The sequence below is a fragment of the Neopsephotus bourkii genome, unplaced genomic scaffold (genome assembly GCF_033783945.1).
Source record: "Neopsephotus bourkii isolate Nb327-2 ecotype Australia unplaced genomic scaffold, CSIRO-AGI_Nbou_v1 NB_745, whole genome shotgun sequence".
NCBI lineage: Eukaryota > Metazoa > Chordata > Aves > Psittaciformes > Psittacidae > Neopsephotus > Neopsephotus bourkii.
In genome coordinates, this window is record NW_026901243.1 from 767,883 (window position 1) to 788,542 (window position 20,660).

General features: G+C 41.4%; 1 protein-coding gene across 1 annotated transcript in view; it reads left to right on the plus strand.

Annotated features, from left to right (window-relative positions):
- Positions 1-20,660, plus strand: part of OBSCN (obscurin, cytoskeletal calmodulin and titin-interacting RhoGEF) — a 185,689-nt gene that overhangs the window by 96,333 nt on the left and 68,696 nt on the right. Inside the window, exons 58-71 of the mRNA XM_061354784.1 lie at positions 741-1,007; positions 2,231-2,503; positions 3,026-3,292; positions 4,487-4,753; positions 5,313-5,582; positions 6,383-6,649; positions 7,514-7,780; positions 8,098-8,364; positions 9,051-9,323; positions 12,726-12,992; positions 15,019-15,291; positions 15,972-16,244; positions 18,146-18,433; positions 19,881-20,153. Coding sequence (XP_061210768.1) covers positions 741-1,007; positions 2,231-2,503; positions 3,026-3,292; positions 4,487-4,753; positions 5,313-5,582; positions 6,383-6,649; positions 7,514-7,780; positions 8,098-8,364; positions 9,051-9,323; positions 12,726-12,992; positions 15,019-15,291; positions 15,972-16,244; positions 18,146-18,433; positions 19,881-20,153 — 3,792 coding nt within the window. The remainder of the gene's footprint in view (positions 1-740; positions 1,008-2,230; positions 2,504-3,025; positions 3,293-4,486; positions 4,754-5,312; positions 5,583-6,382; positions 6,650-7,513; positions 7,781-8,097; positions 8,365-9,050; positions 9,324-12,725; positions 12,993-15,018; positions 15,292-15,971; positions 16,245-18,145; positions 18,434-19,880; positions 20,154-20,660) is intronic.

Below are 20,660 nucleotides of genomic sequence, written 5' to 3' on the forward strand. Positions count from 1 at the left end.
AATGTCTGTGGTCATCTCAAACTGCTGGATGGAACTTGTGGCTATGGTCTAAGCCACAGCCTTTCAGACTACCTCAGCAACCACTGGGTCAACTACAAGTGAAAGAGCCCTGTGATTGCCTTACATGTATCATGATAGAGTTTAGACAGAGGAACTACAAGCATTGAGATTCTTGTTCTCACAACTGTTGTCACACATATGCGATGAATAGTCCCTTCTTGTTTTCATCAGTGACAAGCTGTTGTCTGAGCTGTTCCATGCCCTGCTTGAATAAATGTGGTCAATTTCTTTCTGCATCATCTGGAAGGACTCACTGTTGATCATTTAGGGTCATGAAAAGATAGCAGAGAAATCAGAAATATGTTTGAAGCTTTAAATCCTTTACAGTGTTGAATATTTCTATAAACAGAATAGATTTTATGCTAATTTCAATCAGAAAGTACCAGGGTTTGCTTAGGTCCTTATATGTGTTGGCATTTCCGGTATTCGGAGCAGATGTATAAAGGGTGTCATGTGGATGCCCTTGACTTCGTGGGAAACAAACATATTTCATGAACTTTCTAATCCTCTCTTTGTATGCATATATAGGATGTAGATCTGTTTATAGAGCAAAAAGGGATGTTATCATATAACTACTTAATGCAAATTTGCCTGCAGCATCAGGCCGCAGGTGCCTCATGCTGAGTTGTGCAGACCTGGTATTCAAGCTAAGGCATCACATAGTTATTTTTGCTTTGCAGCCATCAAACCCCATCTGACTCAGCAGCTGAAGAATGAAGAAGTAGAAGTGGGAGAAACGGCCAGGCTGCGCTGTGAGATTTCTGTTAGCAAAGCAGAAGTGGAGTGGAGGAAAGATGGAGTCCTCCTTCACTCAAGCTCCAAGTATGAAATGTGGCAGGACGGCACCCTCCGTGAGCTGCGTGTTCACCACCTGGAGCCTGGTGATGCTGGAGAGTATTCTTGCAAGGCTGGAGATGAGACAAGCTCTGCAAAACTGACTGTGAAAGGCAAGACCCGTTTATTGGGGCAAGGGGGGTTTCACTGTTGTATGCTAAGATTTTGCAACATAATTGTTACCAATTGTGATAAATAACTGTGCCAAACTACTGTGGTAAACACAGAACATAGGAGGGGTATCGTAAAAAAGTCATGGTTAGTGAATGGACCAAAACAAAGATTTGCTTTGTGGACAGGAGTGGATAACGCAACTGTAATTTTTGACTCATGGCTTGAAATATTTGTTTGACATTATATGCATGTGAATGAACCAATGGTTCACTCACAGGTTCCAGTTACATGGCAATTGCATCTGGCCTTAGTGTTGTTACAGACAGAGCTTGTTTTCAATTTGGACCACAAGTGTGGAACAACCACCACCAGCATCTCTACAGGCTACTCGATATTGTAAAAACATCATGCCCAGCTGCACCATCTTTTATGTAGATGGTGACCTCAGTTGCATGAATATGCACTGTGTTTGCTCAGATGAATGTTGCACTGCTTCTCCTCTGGTATTCTCCAGAAGATTCAGGGTGCACACAGCCTCTGCCTGTTGCAGTCTGTGTGATCTTTGCACAAATCCACAGGGGTCCAGCTGTCCTAGAAGATGGACTCAAGCTAAGTGAAGTGCAAATGTGTTCACGCTAATCCAGTAAGACTTGCTGAGAGCACAGAGCCAACCAGTTTGGAGCATCAGCACAGAGTATATGCAATTTTGTTTCTCAAAAGACAGTAGAGGGGATCAGGTTTTAATGCCATTCTCTTAGGTATCTCATGAAGATACCTAATAGGTATCTCATGAAGACACCTAAATGCAAGCGCAACAAATTTCAAAATCTTGATCTTGGCGTCTGGCATGTATGCCTTAATCACCCAATTACAATATCAAACATCTAATTAAAAGTAAAATAAAAATCAATATGCAATATATCTCTGAGAAAGGGCAAGTGATAAAAACGCTAACTGAAAAATATTGGCCATGTTACCAGGTACACTGAAAGTAGTGAGCCAGTAGAATTTGAAATATGATTTGAGAGGCTGAGCTATCTCCATCCTCAGAAGTAGAGCTCAACTGGACAAAGTGCTGAGCAATCTGTTGTAGGCTGGCCCTGCTTTGAGCAGTGGCAGGACTAATGACCTCCAGAAGTCCATTCCAACCTATATTATTAAATGATTCTGTCAACTGATCTGTGTTTCCCCTTTCATGGCTTGACTGATGGACTCTTTACAGAGCCTGATGTAACCATCGTGAGTGGCCTAAAGGACATGGTGGTGTTTGAGGGGGATGATGTAACATTTCGGTGTCAAGTTTCTCATGAGAACGCAAGGGATGTTGAATGGAAGCTACAGGATGTTGCTCTGCAAAATAATGAAATGAATGAGATCTCAGTGGAAAAAGGAAAGATTCACACTCTAACATTAAGGAAGGTGACTGAGCAGGACATTGGCACTGTCACTTTCCGAGTGGGACCCCACATGTCGACAGCAGAGCTCACGGTAAAAGGTAAGCCCCTCTGTGTTGTGGGAAAGGAACAGGATTGATGAGAAAAGGTGAATTTTTGCTTATGCTAATATAATTCAAGGTCATTATTCACCCCTTGTTAACACATGTAAGTAGGGTGCCTGTGCTTCAGAGCATGCATGATATACTGATGTGGTCTCATAGACTGTCATCCCCATGGATAGACAGTGGATGTGTCACCAAGGTCTCAAAGCTAACTGGTTTCTAAAGAAATGACTGGATCGGCTCAAGTAGTTGGATGGATAGATCTCTATTTTTCATTGCTTCCTCTCTTCCTTTTATTTTTTCTTTTTTTTCTACTTTGGAAGAAAAACTTCTTTTTTCTTTCTCTAAACACTGTTTTGAAGAAATTCTCAGTCAAGCATCCTTCTCCTTCTCTCTTTGAAGTTTGTTTTAATCCAGCAATATGTAATACAGAAATTAAAGAGGGGTTAATACACAAACTGTAGCTTTAACACTAGGTAAAGGTGACTGTAAATGCCTTTCCTGTGCCTGTAATTTCAGTGCCACCTCCAGTCTTTAAGGAGAAATTACAGAGCATAGAACTGCAGGAAGAAGAAACAGCCATCCTCCGCTGTGAGGTCTCCCAGGCTAATGCTGTGGTGGTGTGGAAGAAGGGCACTCAGGTGATTTCACCAAGCTCCAAGTATGAAATCAGACAAGAAGGAACAATCCATACTTTAAAGATTTATCACTTAAACCCAGAAGACTCTGGCAAATACACCTGTGATAATGGAAATGAACAAACAACAGCCACTTTAACTGTTAAAGGTGGGTTGTTTTGGGGGTTTTTTAAGATGAGAAACTTGTTCCACTTCCTTAGCTTAGTACTAGCAAGAGGGTGCTATCTACTGTCCTTGATTTCACATGTATTATAGTGGCATAAAGCAGCTAAGTGCTTTTGCTTTCAGAAGTTAAGTCCTGTGGTGTCCTCAGCAATGAACATGATCCAAATGCAGTAACTGCTTCCAGAATCCTAGACCCAAGGGCCTCTTTTCTGGTCACTCAGAAAACCAAGGCTGGAACTGAAATTAGCATAAGTCCATTTCTGATGCTTAACCAACCTTTAAGTTCCATCTGGGAAAATGGTGTACAAGAGTAAAGTGCTCAAGCTTACTTGGGCACTCAACTCCAACTGATGAGCAAGGGATCTAAATAATTCCAGTCCTTAGGGTCTTAAAATTAGGTTTAATGTGCCAATATGTCAATTATTTAAAATTTACTCTGGTACCAATACAATATTCAAGCAACTTTTTCTGAGATGTAAAATCAGTAAAGATAAAGAGGAGCCAGGATGTTTTTGAGAACTGCCATCTTTTCAAATATACTTTAAGGGCTCTCCCATGAAGGGCACACACCTGCCTACTATCATACTAACTCCAGGGTTCAATGATAGCAGAACAGTTGTACTGTAAGCAGATTTTTGATGGTGGCTGTCTGTTTGTGTCTCTGTGTGCTGTCCTAACCCAAGAGGAACTAAACTTCTGTATGTGGCGTATTGTAAGTCAACCCATCAAAACCCTATCTTAACCATCAGTGATACACACATCAGTGCAGAGATTTCCAGAGTACAGCTCTCTTCTCAGTCCAGTTGTAATTATATGTTTCCCCATGCACCCTCCCAAATACCCAAGAACGTTGATATCAGGCATAGGCTTTTGAGTTTTGCCTTTGGACATTTGGAGATACCTGTACTTAGATGCTCAAGAGTCCGTATCCATGACTGCTTTTGTGTAAGAAGAAACACATTCTCAGAGGTGTCCAGTGACTCCTGGAGAGTGCAGAGTGCTTAGTGCTTCTGGAAACCCGGCACTTTCTGTCATTACTTGTTTGGGCTTTAAAGTAGTTTTGTAATTGAGTTTGGACCTACTTTGTAATAGCACCACAGTTCCATTAAACACAAGACTTAGTGACACAGCCACCAATAAAACATATGTTTTTTTCCTCTGATGTATCTTGGTATAGCTTTGCCAGTAACCTTCACACAACCACTCCAGAACCAGCAAGCTGAAGCAGGTGGCACCATCACTTTGAGCTGTGAAATCTCAAAATCAAATGTCACTGTGCAGTGGAAGAAGGCCGGGACAGTGCTGCGACCAAGCAACAAATACAAGATGCATCAAGCTGGATCTATGGCTGAGCTGACAATTCACAACCTGAGTGAAGCTGATTCTGGGGAATACATGTGTGACACAGGGGACCAGCAAACTACTGCATCTGTGCTTGTGAAAGGTGGGGCTTTGCACAGGGAAGGGCTGAACAGTTTGGTACTCTGGCATGGGCACATGATTAAGCAATTTGGCAGTCAGACATTGTCCTATGCCCAAACTGAAACATGGAGATCTCAGACACAAGAGTGATTTCAAAGGGATAAGAACTGGGTCAGTTATCTCTAGGGATCTGAAATGAGTCTTTATTCAATGATTCTGTAGTTTAATGTTAATGTCACTCACTAAAATCTGTTGACAATATTTTCACAATACATAGGTTGCATTATAAATATGTATTTTATATTTATTATGCACACAATGCAGTAGAACATGCATATTCTATAGACTATCATATATATGTGTGTAATATATACACACACATGCCTTATGCATCTGTAAGGGTGTAACATTTACTACATGTCCGTGTAAGTACATTTCCATTTCTATGCATTGAGTGCTTAGTGCTTTGTGGTTGTTCTTTCAAATAATATAGTACTGCCAAGAAAAAGCATAACAAAATGTTTAGCCAGGGAAGCATCACTTGAAAGTAGATATCAAACTCTGTTGACCTTTCCATAAAGAACCAGCAGCAACCATAGTGGAGATGCTGAAGGACGTCACTTCGCGTGAAGGAGAAGACGCAGTGTTTGAATGCAGGCTGTCCCGGGAAACAACTCAAGAGGCCCAGTGGTTCCTGGGGGATGTTCCCCTGCAGTCCAATGAAATGAATGAGATCAGAATCCAAGGGACGCGTCACACTTTGATCCTGAGGAAGGTGACACTAGAAGACTGTGGGCCCATCAGTTTCAAAGTGGGGCAGCATACCTCAACAGCACAGCTAACAGTCCAAGGTGAGGAACCCTCCTAAGAAGAAGGGTTGAGCAGGTACTTGTAAGCACTGTCAACATAACTTTAGCTTCTGGAGAGGTGCATTTGGAAGGTGAGATCTTGAATACTTTGGGAGATTCTGCTAACATAATTTAGGCATTTAACAGTCAGAGATATTCAGCTGAGCTAGTCATTTTAGTCCTTCTTATAGTCCATGGAGTAAAGCAAGCATCCTTCAAAGACCATCCAACTTATCCTGAAACAAGCAGCTATGTCAGAATCTAAAGAATGTCAAGAATATGCACTGAATTAATCTCTCACTTATGATAGGTTTAGATCATACTTACTCCAAAACCCATGTGAAAACTCTGGCAAACCTTTCCATTAAGTTATATAGAATATTTTGAAAGATGAGCCAGGTCAGTAACTTATGTTGTTTTCTCCTTTTAAATCTGGTTCAAAATGTAACTATAGAATCACAGGATGGTTTGGGTTGGAAGGGACCTTAAAGACCATGAAGTTCCAACCCCCCTGCCACCAGCAGGGACACCTTCCACTAGACCAGGTTGTTCCAAAACCTCTCCAACCTGGCCTTGAACACTGCCAGGGATGGGGCAGCCACAGCTTCTCTGGGCAACCTGTGCCAGGGCCTCACCACCCTCATAGTGAAGAATTTCTTCCTACCCTCTCTACCCTCTTTCAGTTTAAAGCCATTCCTCCTTGTCCTATCACTACTTGCTCTTACAAATAGGTACCCAGTTCTGATCTGGGGGCAATGCTGGATTAAGCTGTTGCAGCAGTGTTGATATCCTCTTCCCCACAGTTGCTGCAGTCACATTTGTGAAGGCACTCCATAGCTTGGAGCTACAGGAGGGTGCCACAGCCCAGTTGTCCTGTGAAGTGTCCAAGCCTGATGTCCCAGTGGAGTGGAAGAAAGGCACATCAGTGATCCGCTCCAGCCAGAAGTGCAGCATCAAGCAGGAGGGGAATGTACACACACTGGTCATTCATGATTTGAACCATGCAGACTCAGGGGAGTATAGCTGTCACACAGCTGATGGGAAGACCACTGCCAGGCTAGAGGTTAAAGGTATGATTTCCTCTTTGCTCAGCAGTGGTGAGAGATGTGTATGTCTGGTTTTGGAGCTCTGTGATACAAAACAGGCATTGCGGTAGTGAAGCAAGTGCAGTAGAGGCCACCAAGTTTGTCAGGGGGCTGCACATGATGTATAAGGAGAGGACAGGGCATCTGGTTTTGTTCAGCCCAGGGAAGAGAAGGTTGAGGGGGGACCTCATTGCTGTTGTTTACGGCTTCCTAATAGGGGTCTACAGAGGAGAGAGACAGATTTTCCTTGCTCAGAAAACAGATGAGAGGCAACAAGTGCAACCTGCAGCAAGAGAAATCCAGACTGGGGAAAAAAGCTCCAAACTTTCACAATGAAGGGGTGGTCAGACTGTGGAACTGGGATCCAGAGGGGTGGAGGAATCCATGGAAGAGCACCAAAGGCCCTGTCAGCCTTGATTATTCTGGAATTCATCCCTAGCTTCATGATCTGAAGCCTTAAGTTTGCAGTTATATATTCTTTGAGTGCTTTTATCCTGTTCCATTGTTATATTTTTGGGAGGAAAAACCATCTGGGCTTCATAAATTATTACTGAAGTTATTTGGGAATTCTTTGTGAAAAGAAGCCTAAACTTCAGGGAAAGAAATGCAGCTCCTGTAGAACTGGAATATTTCATGCTGGTTAACTTCTCTCCCTCCTCCTCCTTTCTCTGGCTTAATGCTGACAGTAGAAGGATGCCTCCATGTCCTTAGGTAAACGCAACCAGAATTGTGCATGAACTTAATGAATGGAATTATCAGTACCTTAAAAGTAAAACATTCCTCTATTTTCTATTTTTTCTTCACCTGTTTTTTTTTTTTTTTTCTCTTTGCACCATCTCTCCTTTCAAGCCCTGCCTGTGCTTTTCAAACGCTGGCTGAAAAACGAGGAGGTGGAGGAAGGTGGCACAGTCATGCTACACTGTGAGCTGACAAAACCCAATGCACCCGTGGAGTGGAGGAAAGGAGATAGGGTGCTGCAGTCAAGTGACAAGTACGAGATCCGGCAAGAGGGGACACGCGTTGAGCTCTTCATCTATGATGCTGAGGCTCAGGATGCTGGCGATTATACATGCGACTCAGGGGATCAGCAGACCACTGCATCATTGCAAGTCAAAGGTAGGAAATGTTGTGATTGTTACTGTTGTGCCTCTACATGCTCACACTGGAAGTTGTGGGTTTGCCCATGTGAACCTCCTTAGAGGTCCTGTGACCTATGGCAATCCATTATGGAGCAGCAGTGGACACCCTTATAGTATCAGCAGCTGATCCCATGAGTGTCTGGCTACGGCACAACTTAAAATCCTGCTCTGAGCTTGGCATTACCAACAGGCAAATTGTGGTTCAGAAAGAGGGGAACTGTGAAGCTGGAGAAGTTACAAGCAAGTTTCTCACCTCTGAGCAGTGTCACTAATGAAGCTGCTTCTCTACTACAGTACTACCTGTGCTGTTTAATGAAGAGCTGAAAAATGTAGAGTCTGAAGAAGGGGGAACAGCTGTCTTACGCTGTGAGATCTCCAAGCCTGATGCCCCTGTCGAGTGGAGAAAAGGAGGGGTGGTCATTCAGCCCAGTGACAAGTATGAGATGAAGCTGAAAGGCAGAATTGCTGAGCTGATCATCCATGATGTAGAGCCTGATGACTGTGGGGATTATACCTGTAGCACTGGATATGAGATCACTACAGCTTCTGTGTATGTGCAAGGTAAGGTGAAATGGGGTGGAAACGTTCTGATTTTGCTGTCTGGATTTCTTTGATTTCTGGATTTCTTCTGTTCCAAAATCTTTGACAGTAACTGGACAAACTTGTCTCAGATGCAAACAGCTGACAGTCCTTTCCTGATTTCAATGATGTGATATAAACTCTTACCTCCAGGCTGAGGTTGGACCAACCTCAAGTTAAAGTAGTTCAAAGTACTGATTGTACCATGTATCATAGTAGATGGTGGTACTGATGAAAAACTGTTTGCTTGAGCAGTGACCATAAAAAGTCATATAATTCTTATTGTTACTGTTTACAGCTTCTATCACGGATATTCTTAGTACACTTTTAAAGTACTGCAAGTAAATATTTAAATCTTAAGCTACCTCTCTACCTCCAACTTCATACAATGTCAATGCAGATGGTTGCAGATGGTCATGGAGTAGATTTTCCTCCCAGAGAAACTGTGTTTGCAGACACACACACCGCGCTTGCAAGCAGGTGAAGAATGGAAGGTGGTTTCTAAATCCCTTAAAGAAAGTTTTAGCTCTTTTTTTCCCTGGAACAGGATTACAAATGTAATTCTTCCAGATAACTTGTACTGTTGCTTGGGCTAGTCTGCTGGAAGCAACTTGTATATGTTTATGCTTTTGTTTTCCTTTGGCACCTTTTCTTGCTCTGTTATACAGAAGAAGCAGCAGTCATAGTTTCTGGTTTAAAGAACACAGACGTCTTTGTGGGTGAGTCAGCCACATTCACCTGTGAGCTCTCGCACCCGGGTGTGAAGAACGTGCAGTGGTGGCTCGATGGATCTCCCCTTCACAACAACTCTGTGACTGAAATCTCTGAGCAGGACGGGATAATCCACACTTTAACCCTAAATGATGTGGCGTGCCATGACTCCGGCACTGTCACCTTCAGAGCTGGGTCCCTTATATCTACAGCTAAATTATTAGTCAAAGGTATTTCTTAGAGAGAAACACATGGCCACCTCTGGACTTGCTCAGTGCGCTAGTGCTTCTGCCTTCCAGGCTACCCTTACCAAATCCCTTAACAGTTCTTCTGTGTCCTGCAGCCCTCTGCTTCTGCAAGTCACCCATACTTACGCCAGAAGTCTTAGAGGTGCGACCACATTCCTCACTTCCTAGAGGGTTCAGGTGAGGAAGTGTTGCAGGACCAGGGCTGCTGCTTTCACCTGACTTCTAAGTAGAGATGAACATAAATCACTGTGGTAACACCTGATTTCTTTTATTCCCCCTGCAACTGTTTCTCTAATACCACAAATATTACGTAGCTGGAAATTCACAAAATTACCACTGTGCTGCTCCATGACTAGGCTACTGGTGCTGAGCTCAGTATGGTCCCAAGACAAGGCTGTTATATTGATGGCTCCAGAGCTCTTCTTGGAAACCAAAGAGTATAGGACGTTGTGGTAACACTGACAAAATGAGCCTTGTTTGTTGACTGCCAGAATAGTAATGGTCATCACTGCGCTAGTAAAACTTTCTGGTCTGTTGGATAAATATTTTTCTCATTTGGTAAGGGTAGCCACAAGCTGCAAATAACACTGAGCTCCAGACTTGACAAAGCAAGCTCCTTCACATCCGGTCCTTTTTATAGCCATCAGGAAAAGCTTTTATTTTTCAGACAAAAATAATACTTATTCCTAGCTTGGAAAATGGGTTTATATATAATAGAGATATGAAGGATTAAGAGTTCTTTATTGAAATCTACACCAGTGCTATAACTGTCTCTCCTGGTTTTGGACTACCATAATATGGTAGACCATAATTTAGTCTACCATAATATGAATGATCCACAGTATGGGATTGTAGTTGGTGGTTGATGTTTCCTTCTCTGTATATGCCCTCTATACTTAGCTCTCAGATAAAATGCCAAATTCACTTCTTGCTAATAACAGAATGAAGCAGCAACAACATAGAGTGCAAACCCCACAAATCCCATGTCCATTCATATCAATTTTGAGTTCCACATTTTCAGAGACAGAACCTGGTTCTGAGCTATCCAGGCAAAGAACTCCACTGGACTTAAAACATAAATTCAAAATAAATGCATCATTAGGTATCATTAGGGCTCCTGAGGAGTTTTCATTTCACAGAATCACATCATTATTGATGTTGGAAGTGACTTCTGAATGTCATTTAGGCCAAACCCATAGTTCATGCAAGTACTTGTACGTGGATATTTTGTACTTCTATTTAAGCAGGATTGCATTAATGTAAACATGAATCACAGTAGTATGCGACTATAAATGGATAAGAATGTGAAAGATACTTAAATAACAACTCAGTTACACTGCGCTCAGTAACACCTGAATTAATAGGAAAGTAAAATTTGTGTTTGTGTTAACAGCACTTTAATGCGCTTTATTTTGTCCTGAAATTTAAAAATAGTCTGTCTTTGACTGACCTAGGTATATTTCAGTCTGTCTAGCTATCCATGCCTTTTTCTTCATCAAGTAACAAACTGTTTTTTCTCTCTACTTCATGCGCCCCATTCTCCTGGTGTAAAGTATACTTGTAACTGGATATATTCTATAGAAAGTGAGACCTCACGGCAGCTTTCCTTATTGGGCCTTCACAATATCATTGCACTACAACTGCACTCATTCAGTAGCACAGCATGATGGCATCTTCATGCGTGGGTGGGTAAAACAGAAAAATGTTGAAGGAGCTGCCGCTGCCTTCTGACCCTTTTGGGCAGTGTGGGAATTCCAGGCTCCAGTGTACATGCTGGCTTCCAAATCCCAAAGAGCTTTCTGCCAATCTGCATCAGTGAACCACCAGGGTCTTAGACTAGCAGTGGCAAAGAGCAATGGGACAATGAAACAAGGACACCTTCCTTCTCCAAGACCACAGGTGACATTTGCTGTGAAGAGCACATCTGCATCTTATGAAAGGAGATGGTATTTTACTCCCCAGCTGCATGGATATCTTCTGGCTTCTTCAGTCCTGGTGTAATCAAAACATACCCACAATCTGCCACTGATGCCTCATTTCCATGAACACACATGGCAGAAAAGTGGCAGAGAAAGCATTAGGGAGCAGGATCAAGCCTTGCAGCAAGTTTACAAAAGACATTTGCAACACCGATGCACCAGTCTCAAGAGGAGCATTCCAGACAGAGGTCCCTTGTAGTTTATTATAGCTGGCTTATGTGATCAGAGCAACTATTTGAAAGATAAGGATGTAGGTCAGCTTTTTCTGTCATCTTTTTCTGACCCATTGTAGCCCTATCAATTTGGATGGCATATTGACATAGTTTGCTGAGAAGGATGTTGCAAAGAGACTTCCATTTCCGTATTTCCCTGAGATTTTTCTCATAGTGTATGTATTGTAGTTGTATGCGGGTGGTTCAGTTTGATTTCTCGGGAGGAACTCCTTGGGTGCTTTCACAATATTTTGAGGTTAGATATATCTGCTGTGCCTTACAGCTACCTCCCAGGAAGCAGAACTAAGATTTTAAGAGAAAGACTGCACGCTTAAAAGCAGCCTCAGGGATCTCACCTTTTCAGAGTAGCTGCATATCCTGCTGCTTTTGGCATTTGATAGGCTCTCTGGGATTGAGATGGTTTATGCCACAGCTCTACTTTCAGCTGCTGTAAAGAAAATCGTATTACTGTTCCCCCCAAACTATGTCTCTGCTGCAGAGGAACACATGGTTAACCAAAGCAATAAGTACCTGTCTCCTCTGAAGTGCTTTTTTTTATTACAGTTGTCCTGGATCTTTGCTCCTCATGCTGCCACTGACTCCTGTTGTATAGCCAGCACAGTACAGGAATGAGTATTTGCATTTGAGTACTGCAGTTCTTTCCAATGAGTGGTTGCGGTTTGCTCCTACACAGGGCCTCCAGCAGAGTTTGTGGCATTTTCCTATTGCTATGTGAGGGTGAGAGTTGTAGGAACCATTCACATCAGCCCATTCATTGCAGTCCTCTGTCTCACACATGTGCTTCTGCCACATTCTGGGAAGCAGAAGTGTTTCACATCCAGTGCTTCCCATCTAGAGGATTTCAGCAATGCTGGGAGATAAAATAAGGGAACTCCAGCAGATGTTATGCACAAACGTTCATATTAAGGACTGTTAAAGCTCAAGCCTTAACTGTTGGTGGCCCATTTTCCAGTGTAATTGTTATATTCTAATATACCGGTTTTGCTTCTATCCTGCTTGATGCTGACACAAGCACAGACTAAACTGCTAATCCCCAGTGTGCCCAGTCAGCTTCCTGCTTGCACTGTCATTCTGCTTGCTCCTCACAGGCTCTGTGCTTGTCAAAAAGCATTAAGTTGCAATGTCCATGAGGATCCACTAATGCATGTCCTTCCTGACGTGTTGGTTAACAGATCCAACCATTGAAGTGGTCAGTCCCATGCAGGATATAACTGTTGATGAAGATGGCACAGCAGAGTTCATATGCCAATATTCTAGGCCAGTACACGCCATATGGAAGAAAAATGATCAGGAAATACATGCAGATGGGCAGCGAGTGATTATCGATCAGGACTGGAATGTAAGCATGCTAAAAATTAAACCTACGGTACCAGAAGACACTGGCATCTATTCATGTGAAGCTGAAGGCATTAAAGTGATGGCTACACTTGATGTTCAAGGTGAGGTCTTCCAGCCAAAGAGGAAGACTATCATGGGTTCCAAATAAAAGAGGTGGAAAAATCATGGCAGCACCTCTCAATAAGTGACATACAAGACACCTGCTCTTTGGTGTCCACTCAAGTACTGATAACGATGATGAAAGTAGTTGAGAGTTAATGGGAACTGAACGTGAAACTGTAGCATTTGACTGAAGCTTAGATCTAATTAACACTCACTTACTACAGCACTTGCACATTATGCCTCTTCTACAATGAACTGGAACATCAGTGCAATGGGATGTGTCCTGCTGAATTATTACAAAATCACAGATTAATGTTGGTCCAAAAGGATGATCAGAGTACTTTTTGCTGTTCCAGAGTGCCTTTTACACACAGTAATGGGTAGTGTGTAAATTCGTTTTCTTTTCAACTAAGCTAAAGTAGCTTAATATTTTACTTATTTCAAATACTGATCACTCAGGAATTATCTTCCTTCTCACTTGGCATCACCATTTGTGAGGGCCCTGAGAAACAGCAAATAAAAATACTAACAATAAGATTATGGTTTTATATATTTATGTTGGGTTTTTTCCCTGCTGTTTATGGAATGATTGGTTTTGATCAGTGGGTGGGTCAATGTAACCAATGAAGCAATATTTTTTATTTGATTTCTGAATATTTGTGACAATTATTCCTTCTTCTTGCTTAACCAGAATTGTTAGTGCAGAAGAGAAGAGTACTATTTATTATAATATTTTCTACATTGACAGGCATTTTCCATTTTAGGAATTTTAAAAGATGTTAATGAATGTAACCTAAAAGCATCCCAGAGGAGGTAGGATTTACAATTGGCTGCTTTTTGTGGTTAGGGAAACCAGCACTCAAAAAGTGCACAAATAAGCAGCTTGGATTTGTTCTAACAAAATTATACTTCCTCCAAGGATTTATAAACCCCTCATTATTATCCATAAGTATTATTATTATAAAATACAGATATTTTTTTTTTAGTAATTAATGGTTGGGTTTTTTTTCCCCTATTAAAAAAATTGTTCAGGATTTTTTTCTTTTCTTTTTGATTAGAATGATTCCAGATAATAGTTACAGAAATCTAAACAGGAATGTCTCAGGGCACTGGTTTATATCATAGATCATGCTGCCCATTTTATGGTATTAGTATTTGTGTAAACTGTATTTCCTCAAGCCTGTGTTCCCACTGTTGTGCATGTGTTTGTCCATGTAGCTGGTCTGACACGAATTATATTGGCATGCACCAGCCCACATTTAATTTTGTATCAGTCTGATAGAAATGACAACCAATGCATGCAAATGGTTATGGAGATACATGCATGTCTCTGACCACACAATTCACTACACACGCATGTGAAAATAAACCTAATACATTATCGCAGAGCTTTTGTAATTCAGGAATCTACCATGCAAAATACTGTTAATACAGATTTTAACTTCCTGTGAGTTTCCTAGAGGCAGACTTGTTAATGCAGATTACCATCACTATGGCTTAGCCAGCTATAATATTCTCTCATACTTGCTTTGCAAGAAAGGTAGAAAGATTTCATCATGAGCTGTCAGTGGATTCAAATATCTCCAGTTATGATGATGATTGTGCTCCCTGGCACATATATGGGAAGTGTTTCCTACCGTGGGACAGAAGGAGTCTGATTATACTCCATCTTGCTGAGCTATCCATTCCTCTTGACTATTGGCCTGGTTCATATAAATACCACCCTTTTGCTCTTCACTTGTCAAAACAGAAGTCAGGTTTCAGGTGGAAGCCTAGATTAAATACTAGACATTCTAAAGGTTTATCATTATTTTTAAACTATCTCAATACTTAAAATACTTTTAAATACAGTACTGTGTTAGAGAGTGGTTGAAATCGGTAATTAAACCTACAAGCACAGGTTATCACATCCACATCCTTTCCATCAGCTTTCCAGCGGTGGGAGTCATCCAGCACTCCAAGGCTTGTTAAATTCAGATATGCATGGCCAAACAATTAATACCATTCATTGTCCTTCTTTGCTAGCTAAGAACAGCATTGTCCAGGGCTTGGAGAATGTGGAAACTGTGGAAGGAGGGGAAGCCCTGTTTGAATGCTATCTTTCCAAGCCCGAGTGCTACAATTACAACTGGTTGATTGATGATGAACCTGCCAAAACTACAGAAAACACTGAAATGGTTTACTTTGAAAATGGGCTCAGGCATCTTCTGCTGCTGAAGAACCTAACTCCCCGGGACAGTTGCAGGGTGACTTTTATGTGCAGCGACGCAGTGACCTCAGCCTTCCTGACAGTGAAAGGTAACTGAAGAGTTCATGCACAGGGAGTCTTAATTTCCAGTTGGAAAAAGCAAATGAAACAGGAAAACATGATGAGTAGCAGAGAGGAAAAATTGCATTTATTACTTGCTTCTTACCTAAATCTTCTTCCTACACAATACATAGATGATGTTTTACAATTTCCTTTTTTTCCCCTTGTTCCAAATGCTATGACATAGATATAAGCAGCATCAGCTTGTAATGAGTTAGCAGCAAAGGACTGCCTTACGGTTGTCATTATTCTGTTGAGTTGGGTTGTGTTTGTAAGTACTTGAGGACTTTAAAGGTGAAAGTTATATCAGTAAAAACATTATCTCTGCATGATTGTCTTCTATGCCATTACTGGAGACGCTTGTGGAGATCAGAACCCCTTCAGAGTACAAGAACAGCCATCCTTAGTCATAGCATAGTATCTTCATTGTGGTTTTCTACTACTTGGGAAGGAAATACATTGCTAGGTTGGGTTTTGCTCCTATAAGTTTTTGGAAGTTTCAGTCCCCAGTGATACCTTCTGTCCTAGTGATATCTACATAACCTCTCTTTAAATGATATATTGGTTTTCAAGGCCTGACTGTCCAGAGCTTCAGCATAAATATTCACAAAATATCTTGCTTTTATTTGTTTCCCTAACTGAGGGCTTGATCACCTGTTTTTATCTGCAGAATGGCGCCTACAGATCTTGCAGCCTCTCACAGATGTAGAAGTCCCTCTGGGAGAGAAAGCTACATTTAGTTGCGTTCTAAGTGAAGCTGTGCCAGTTACTGAAGTTGCCTGGTATAGTAATGATGTAGAGATCCAGTCAGATGAGGACTGGGAGGTACAAGCAGATGGAAACAAATACAAACTTATTCTGAAAAATGCCCAACCACATCATTCTGGAGAGGTGACTTTTGCTTCGAGGGAAGCAATTGCATCAGCCAAGTTATCTGTGATAGGTGAGTGTCTGTTATTCAAGACCAATAGCACTTGAAATCTCAGACTTTATTGAGCTGCAACATTGAATTTTCTAATCTTTGTGCTGATTCTTTAATCTTTGCCTTGCATCCTCAGCTAGTGTTCTTAGTCAGAGAAGATGATGCTGGGTAACTTGTTCTTTGACCAAAAGTATTCCACCTCATCAGAAGAAAATTACATCAGGCTAGTGTGGGTAAAGATGCTCACCAACTTTCTTTAGCTGCAGTCTTTTGTAAAATGTAATGTAGAGTCTGATGGAAATAAATTTACTCAGTTTGTCATCCTCAGGGAAGGAGCTGAAGAAGAGCACATGTGGAAAAATTAGCCAGAAGGCAGAGAACCCCTTGAAATATGCTAATCTTCTCAAGTGAAGGACAACTAGTTTTCCAGATTGATTGATTGGTGGCTTGGTTTCTCGAGCAAAGGTTTAGGAAAGGCTTTACCCACGCTTACTACAAGCACGATGACTAAAGGCAATGTGGGATAGGCAAGTCTGTTTGGAAAAAAAGTCTGCTTAGGCAATCAGGAAATTTCCGACCAGGACTGACATCTCCTGAGGTTGCATATTAAAATCTTCATATGGGTGAGAGTCATTAAACATGTACTTTATACTTCAGAGATATAAAAGTTAATAGCTCTTGAAGTACTTCACAATTAGAAAAAATGATAGTTCCTTACTTCCATCATGGGGCAATTTATACCCGTGATTCATCACTGTTCATTCCTGTACACACGGTCTGGCTGTTTCCCATGGTGGCATAGGTGGGTCACCCTGCAGTGGTCACTGCAGCACAACTCCAGCAATGGTTATAAGACAGTTGCAATGTGTTTTAGCTGCACACTGCAGTTGAGATGCTCAAGAGCCACTGACTGGCCATCCATTCTTTAAACCATTATGGGTAGTCCATCTGTCTAAAGATTCCTGAGACTTCAGAGATTGCTGGTATATTCCAGTCATTTCAATTAAAAAAAAAAAAAAAAAAAAAAAAAAAGAAGAAAAAGGAAAAAAAAGGGATTGCTGACAGATTTAAAACAGTGTTGTTCTTTTTTTGACACCTACGTGTTAGGAACTGCAAAATACTTCATTCACAAACTCCTTCTGTTGATGCTTTTTCTGTATGAAATTTGGCTAAAAATACAGAAAAAGAAGCTTTTATGTTATGTTTGTGGTGTCCAGAATTTAAGAACTTGCTGTTGATCTTACTTGCTGTTAATTTCTTGGATTGATACATTGTGGCAGGTTATTTACTTGGTAAATGCCTTGAACTTGGAGACTGAAAAAATTATTCTGTCTTCTAAGCCAAAGCATAAATTGAGGAACATTTTCCAGTGTACTGAGTATGACCATCAGTAGCCAGTCTAGTAGGACAACAGACCATTCCCATTATGTATTTATTTGTTAGTGCCTGATACTGTGACTTATATAGCAATTACACAGAAATTGAATGACTTGCTATTAAGTTACCAGAGTTACTCTGTAGTCAAATAATAACTTGAATTCCATTACGGCCAAACATGAAATCAATATGATCAAGGCCCAAATGTAATTGAAGTCTTCAGCTAAATTCCTTGATAATGTGGACAGTATAGGGTTATCTTTATTTTGAGCTAGGTGGGAGAAAGCATCAGAAAAAACTCACAATATGTAACAATAAGTATGTGAGGCGACAGCTGGAAAATGGATGTTTGTCACTAGCAACGCAGATCAAAGGAAAACTCAGTATGTCTCATGGTTATGGGCATGTACCCACTCAATTTTACAATAAGACAAATACTGACTCTGTTTGCTTCCTTCTCATTGCCTGTAGAAGGCTCTTGGTTGTTTCAGTTTAAAGCACTATTGCTCACATCATATATTTCGGGACCTCTGTTGTGCCTTCAGCCCACCCCGATCCACCTGAAGAACCGGAAGTTTTAAGTAAGAACAGCCACTCTGTAACACTGTCTTGGTACAAGCCGTTGAGCGATGGTGGTTGTGACATCCTAGGCTACAATGTGGAGAAGAAAATCCCAGGTATTGGCTGGCAGTCCTGCAGCAAGGGCATTATTCAGAACACGGAGTTTATAGTGGACAATCTCACCCCAGGTGAACCCTACAGATTCCGCGTTTCAGCTATAAACAAAGTTGGGGCCAGTGAGCCGGTGCACTTCCCTCAGATGGTGCAGCTAGGTGAGAACAGAGAGATGCACCCATGGAGGACTGCAAGTGGCTGTAGACCTTGTGTTTTGCATGGCATGCCTGCTTCATCCATTCCAGGCATCTCCTGGAAGAGTTCAGTCTGCAACATCTTTCAGTGCTTTGCTACCAGCACAGTAGAGGAGAAAGAGCTTGGAAACATTGTTCTGGGCTGCCATGAACAAAATCGGATGCGTTATTAGTAAACAACACTTATTTTCTCCAACCTGCAACAAGCGGTCTGCATCCATATGTTGCCTGGTCTTTTCAGGTGGAGTTAGGATGGTATGAATCAAAAGGAGCATGTTGCGATGCATTCAGGTGTACCAAGACCCTGGTACAAAAGCTGTGGGTGTACAGTGTTGACTTCTTCACCCATCTTTCTCTTTTGTTTTATTATTTGTGTATCTTTTTCAATAACTCCCACAAAGAAATGATGGAGGATGCAGTTCTGCAGTCTGTTGGTGGAACTCTGGAAGCCGCAGTGGGACGGAGAACCACTTCCTCAATCTTTCTTTTCTTGCAACTCTTTCTGTGATAGCAGAGTGCACAAAAAATTCCTCAAACTGAGAATAATAATAAATAAATCTTTTTCTTAAGGCTCAGGGAGATAATGATGTTTTCACAATATGACAGCTGCCAGTGCTGTACCCTGATAAATCTGTGTATGCTGACTTTGCCTACATAAAACCCAAGGCATTTTCAGTAGCAGCCCCCTCACACTGGTGAAATGTGCAAAGGGGCAGATCACACTCAGGAGTGTGCTGCTTTTGGTAATTCACCTGTACACTTTACATCCCAGGCCACATCTCCACATTTCATGCATTTGTCTTGACATCATTCTGAGTATCACAGCTGTACAAGCAGCATGCCACTGGCAGGCCTCCTTCCAAAGGACAAAAGATATAGAGAGAATTTTTAAATTCTTTATGTTTTTTGAGAATTTTTACTCTTCCTAAGCTAGTGTAATTTCTTCTTTTTATTACTTTTTTTTTTTCAAGAGTGGGATGAATGCTGCTTTTAATAATGTCTTTTTAAATTATTTTTTATTGTTTCTTTATTGTCTTCAGAACTGCTTCACTTCTAAACTTTAAGATCTTCTAGAATCTGTAGAACTGCTTGAATACTGGTGATGGGTAAATGAAGATCAGCAAATAAACACAGGAATGTGAAAAATGCAAACCAATTTGCATGTATATATTTAAATGGAGCTGGTTTACCTGCTGGGTGATCTTGTAAAGTTATGTCGCTGTTATCTTTGGAAGTGCAAGTTTTGAATGTTACCATGTTTGGTTTTTTTCTCCTTTTGGTTGTCTACAAGAACTAAAGAATCTATAAATGGAGGATGGGGTGCTTGGATATTTTATAGAGTGATCTTGAGTGTCTTAAGGCCAAATTACTGTATGCTCTTTGTGCTGATTTAATTTTTTTGTAATTACAGAGCCTCCAGTTACAGTCACCCAGCCTTTAGTGGGAGGATCAGTCTCAGAAGGAGAGGTGGCTCGCTTGGAGTGCAAATTATCAAGTGAAACTGAAAAGAAAGTTAAATGGTTCAAAGGAAAAGAACAAATACGAGCTGGAGGGAGATACGAAATCCTCTCTGATGGGGAAAAGCAGATACTCATTATTCATGCATTTAAACCTGAAGACCAGGACACATATACCTGCATGGTTTCTCCAGAAGTCAAATCTGTTGCCAGCTTGTGTCTTGATGGTACGGAGCATGCATTTCTGTGATGTTAAATAGTTCTGTTTATGGACATCCCAGGGCATCTCTACAGCTTGGACTGGCACTAGTTTTCTTTTACAAGCTGTGATAACAACTCACAAAGAGTTGTTGTCTTTCTTTTCAGTTTTGCCCAGCACATTTCTGAATCCCTAACATCTTCAAGCTGCTCGGATAGGATTTTACTGAGTCATATATTGAAGTTACAATACAGTTGTTTCTACATGGGTTTCTGGGGGTGTTTGACACCAGGGTATTCTGCCTGGCCTTCAGCTGCCATTTCAGAAAGTGAGGGCTCTTTTGTATATTCTGCATGGTATCTGCCAGCCCCCTGTCCTAGGCTTCCCAAATGCCTTTGGTCATAGTGCTTAGAAAGCTGAATTGTGCCCCTGTGGTGGGATTCAGTGACCTACACACAAGCATCTGGTGCCACTGAGGCACTTCAGTATATCACCCTTGGCCTCCATCTCTTTCTCCAAAGGGACCTAGAGCACT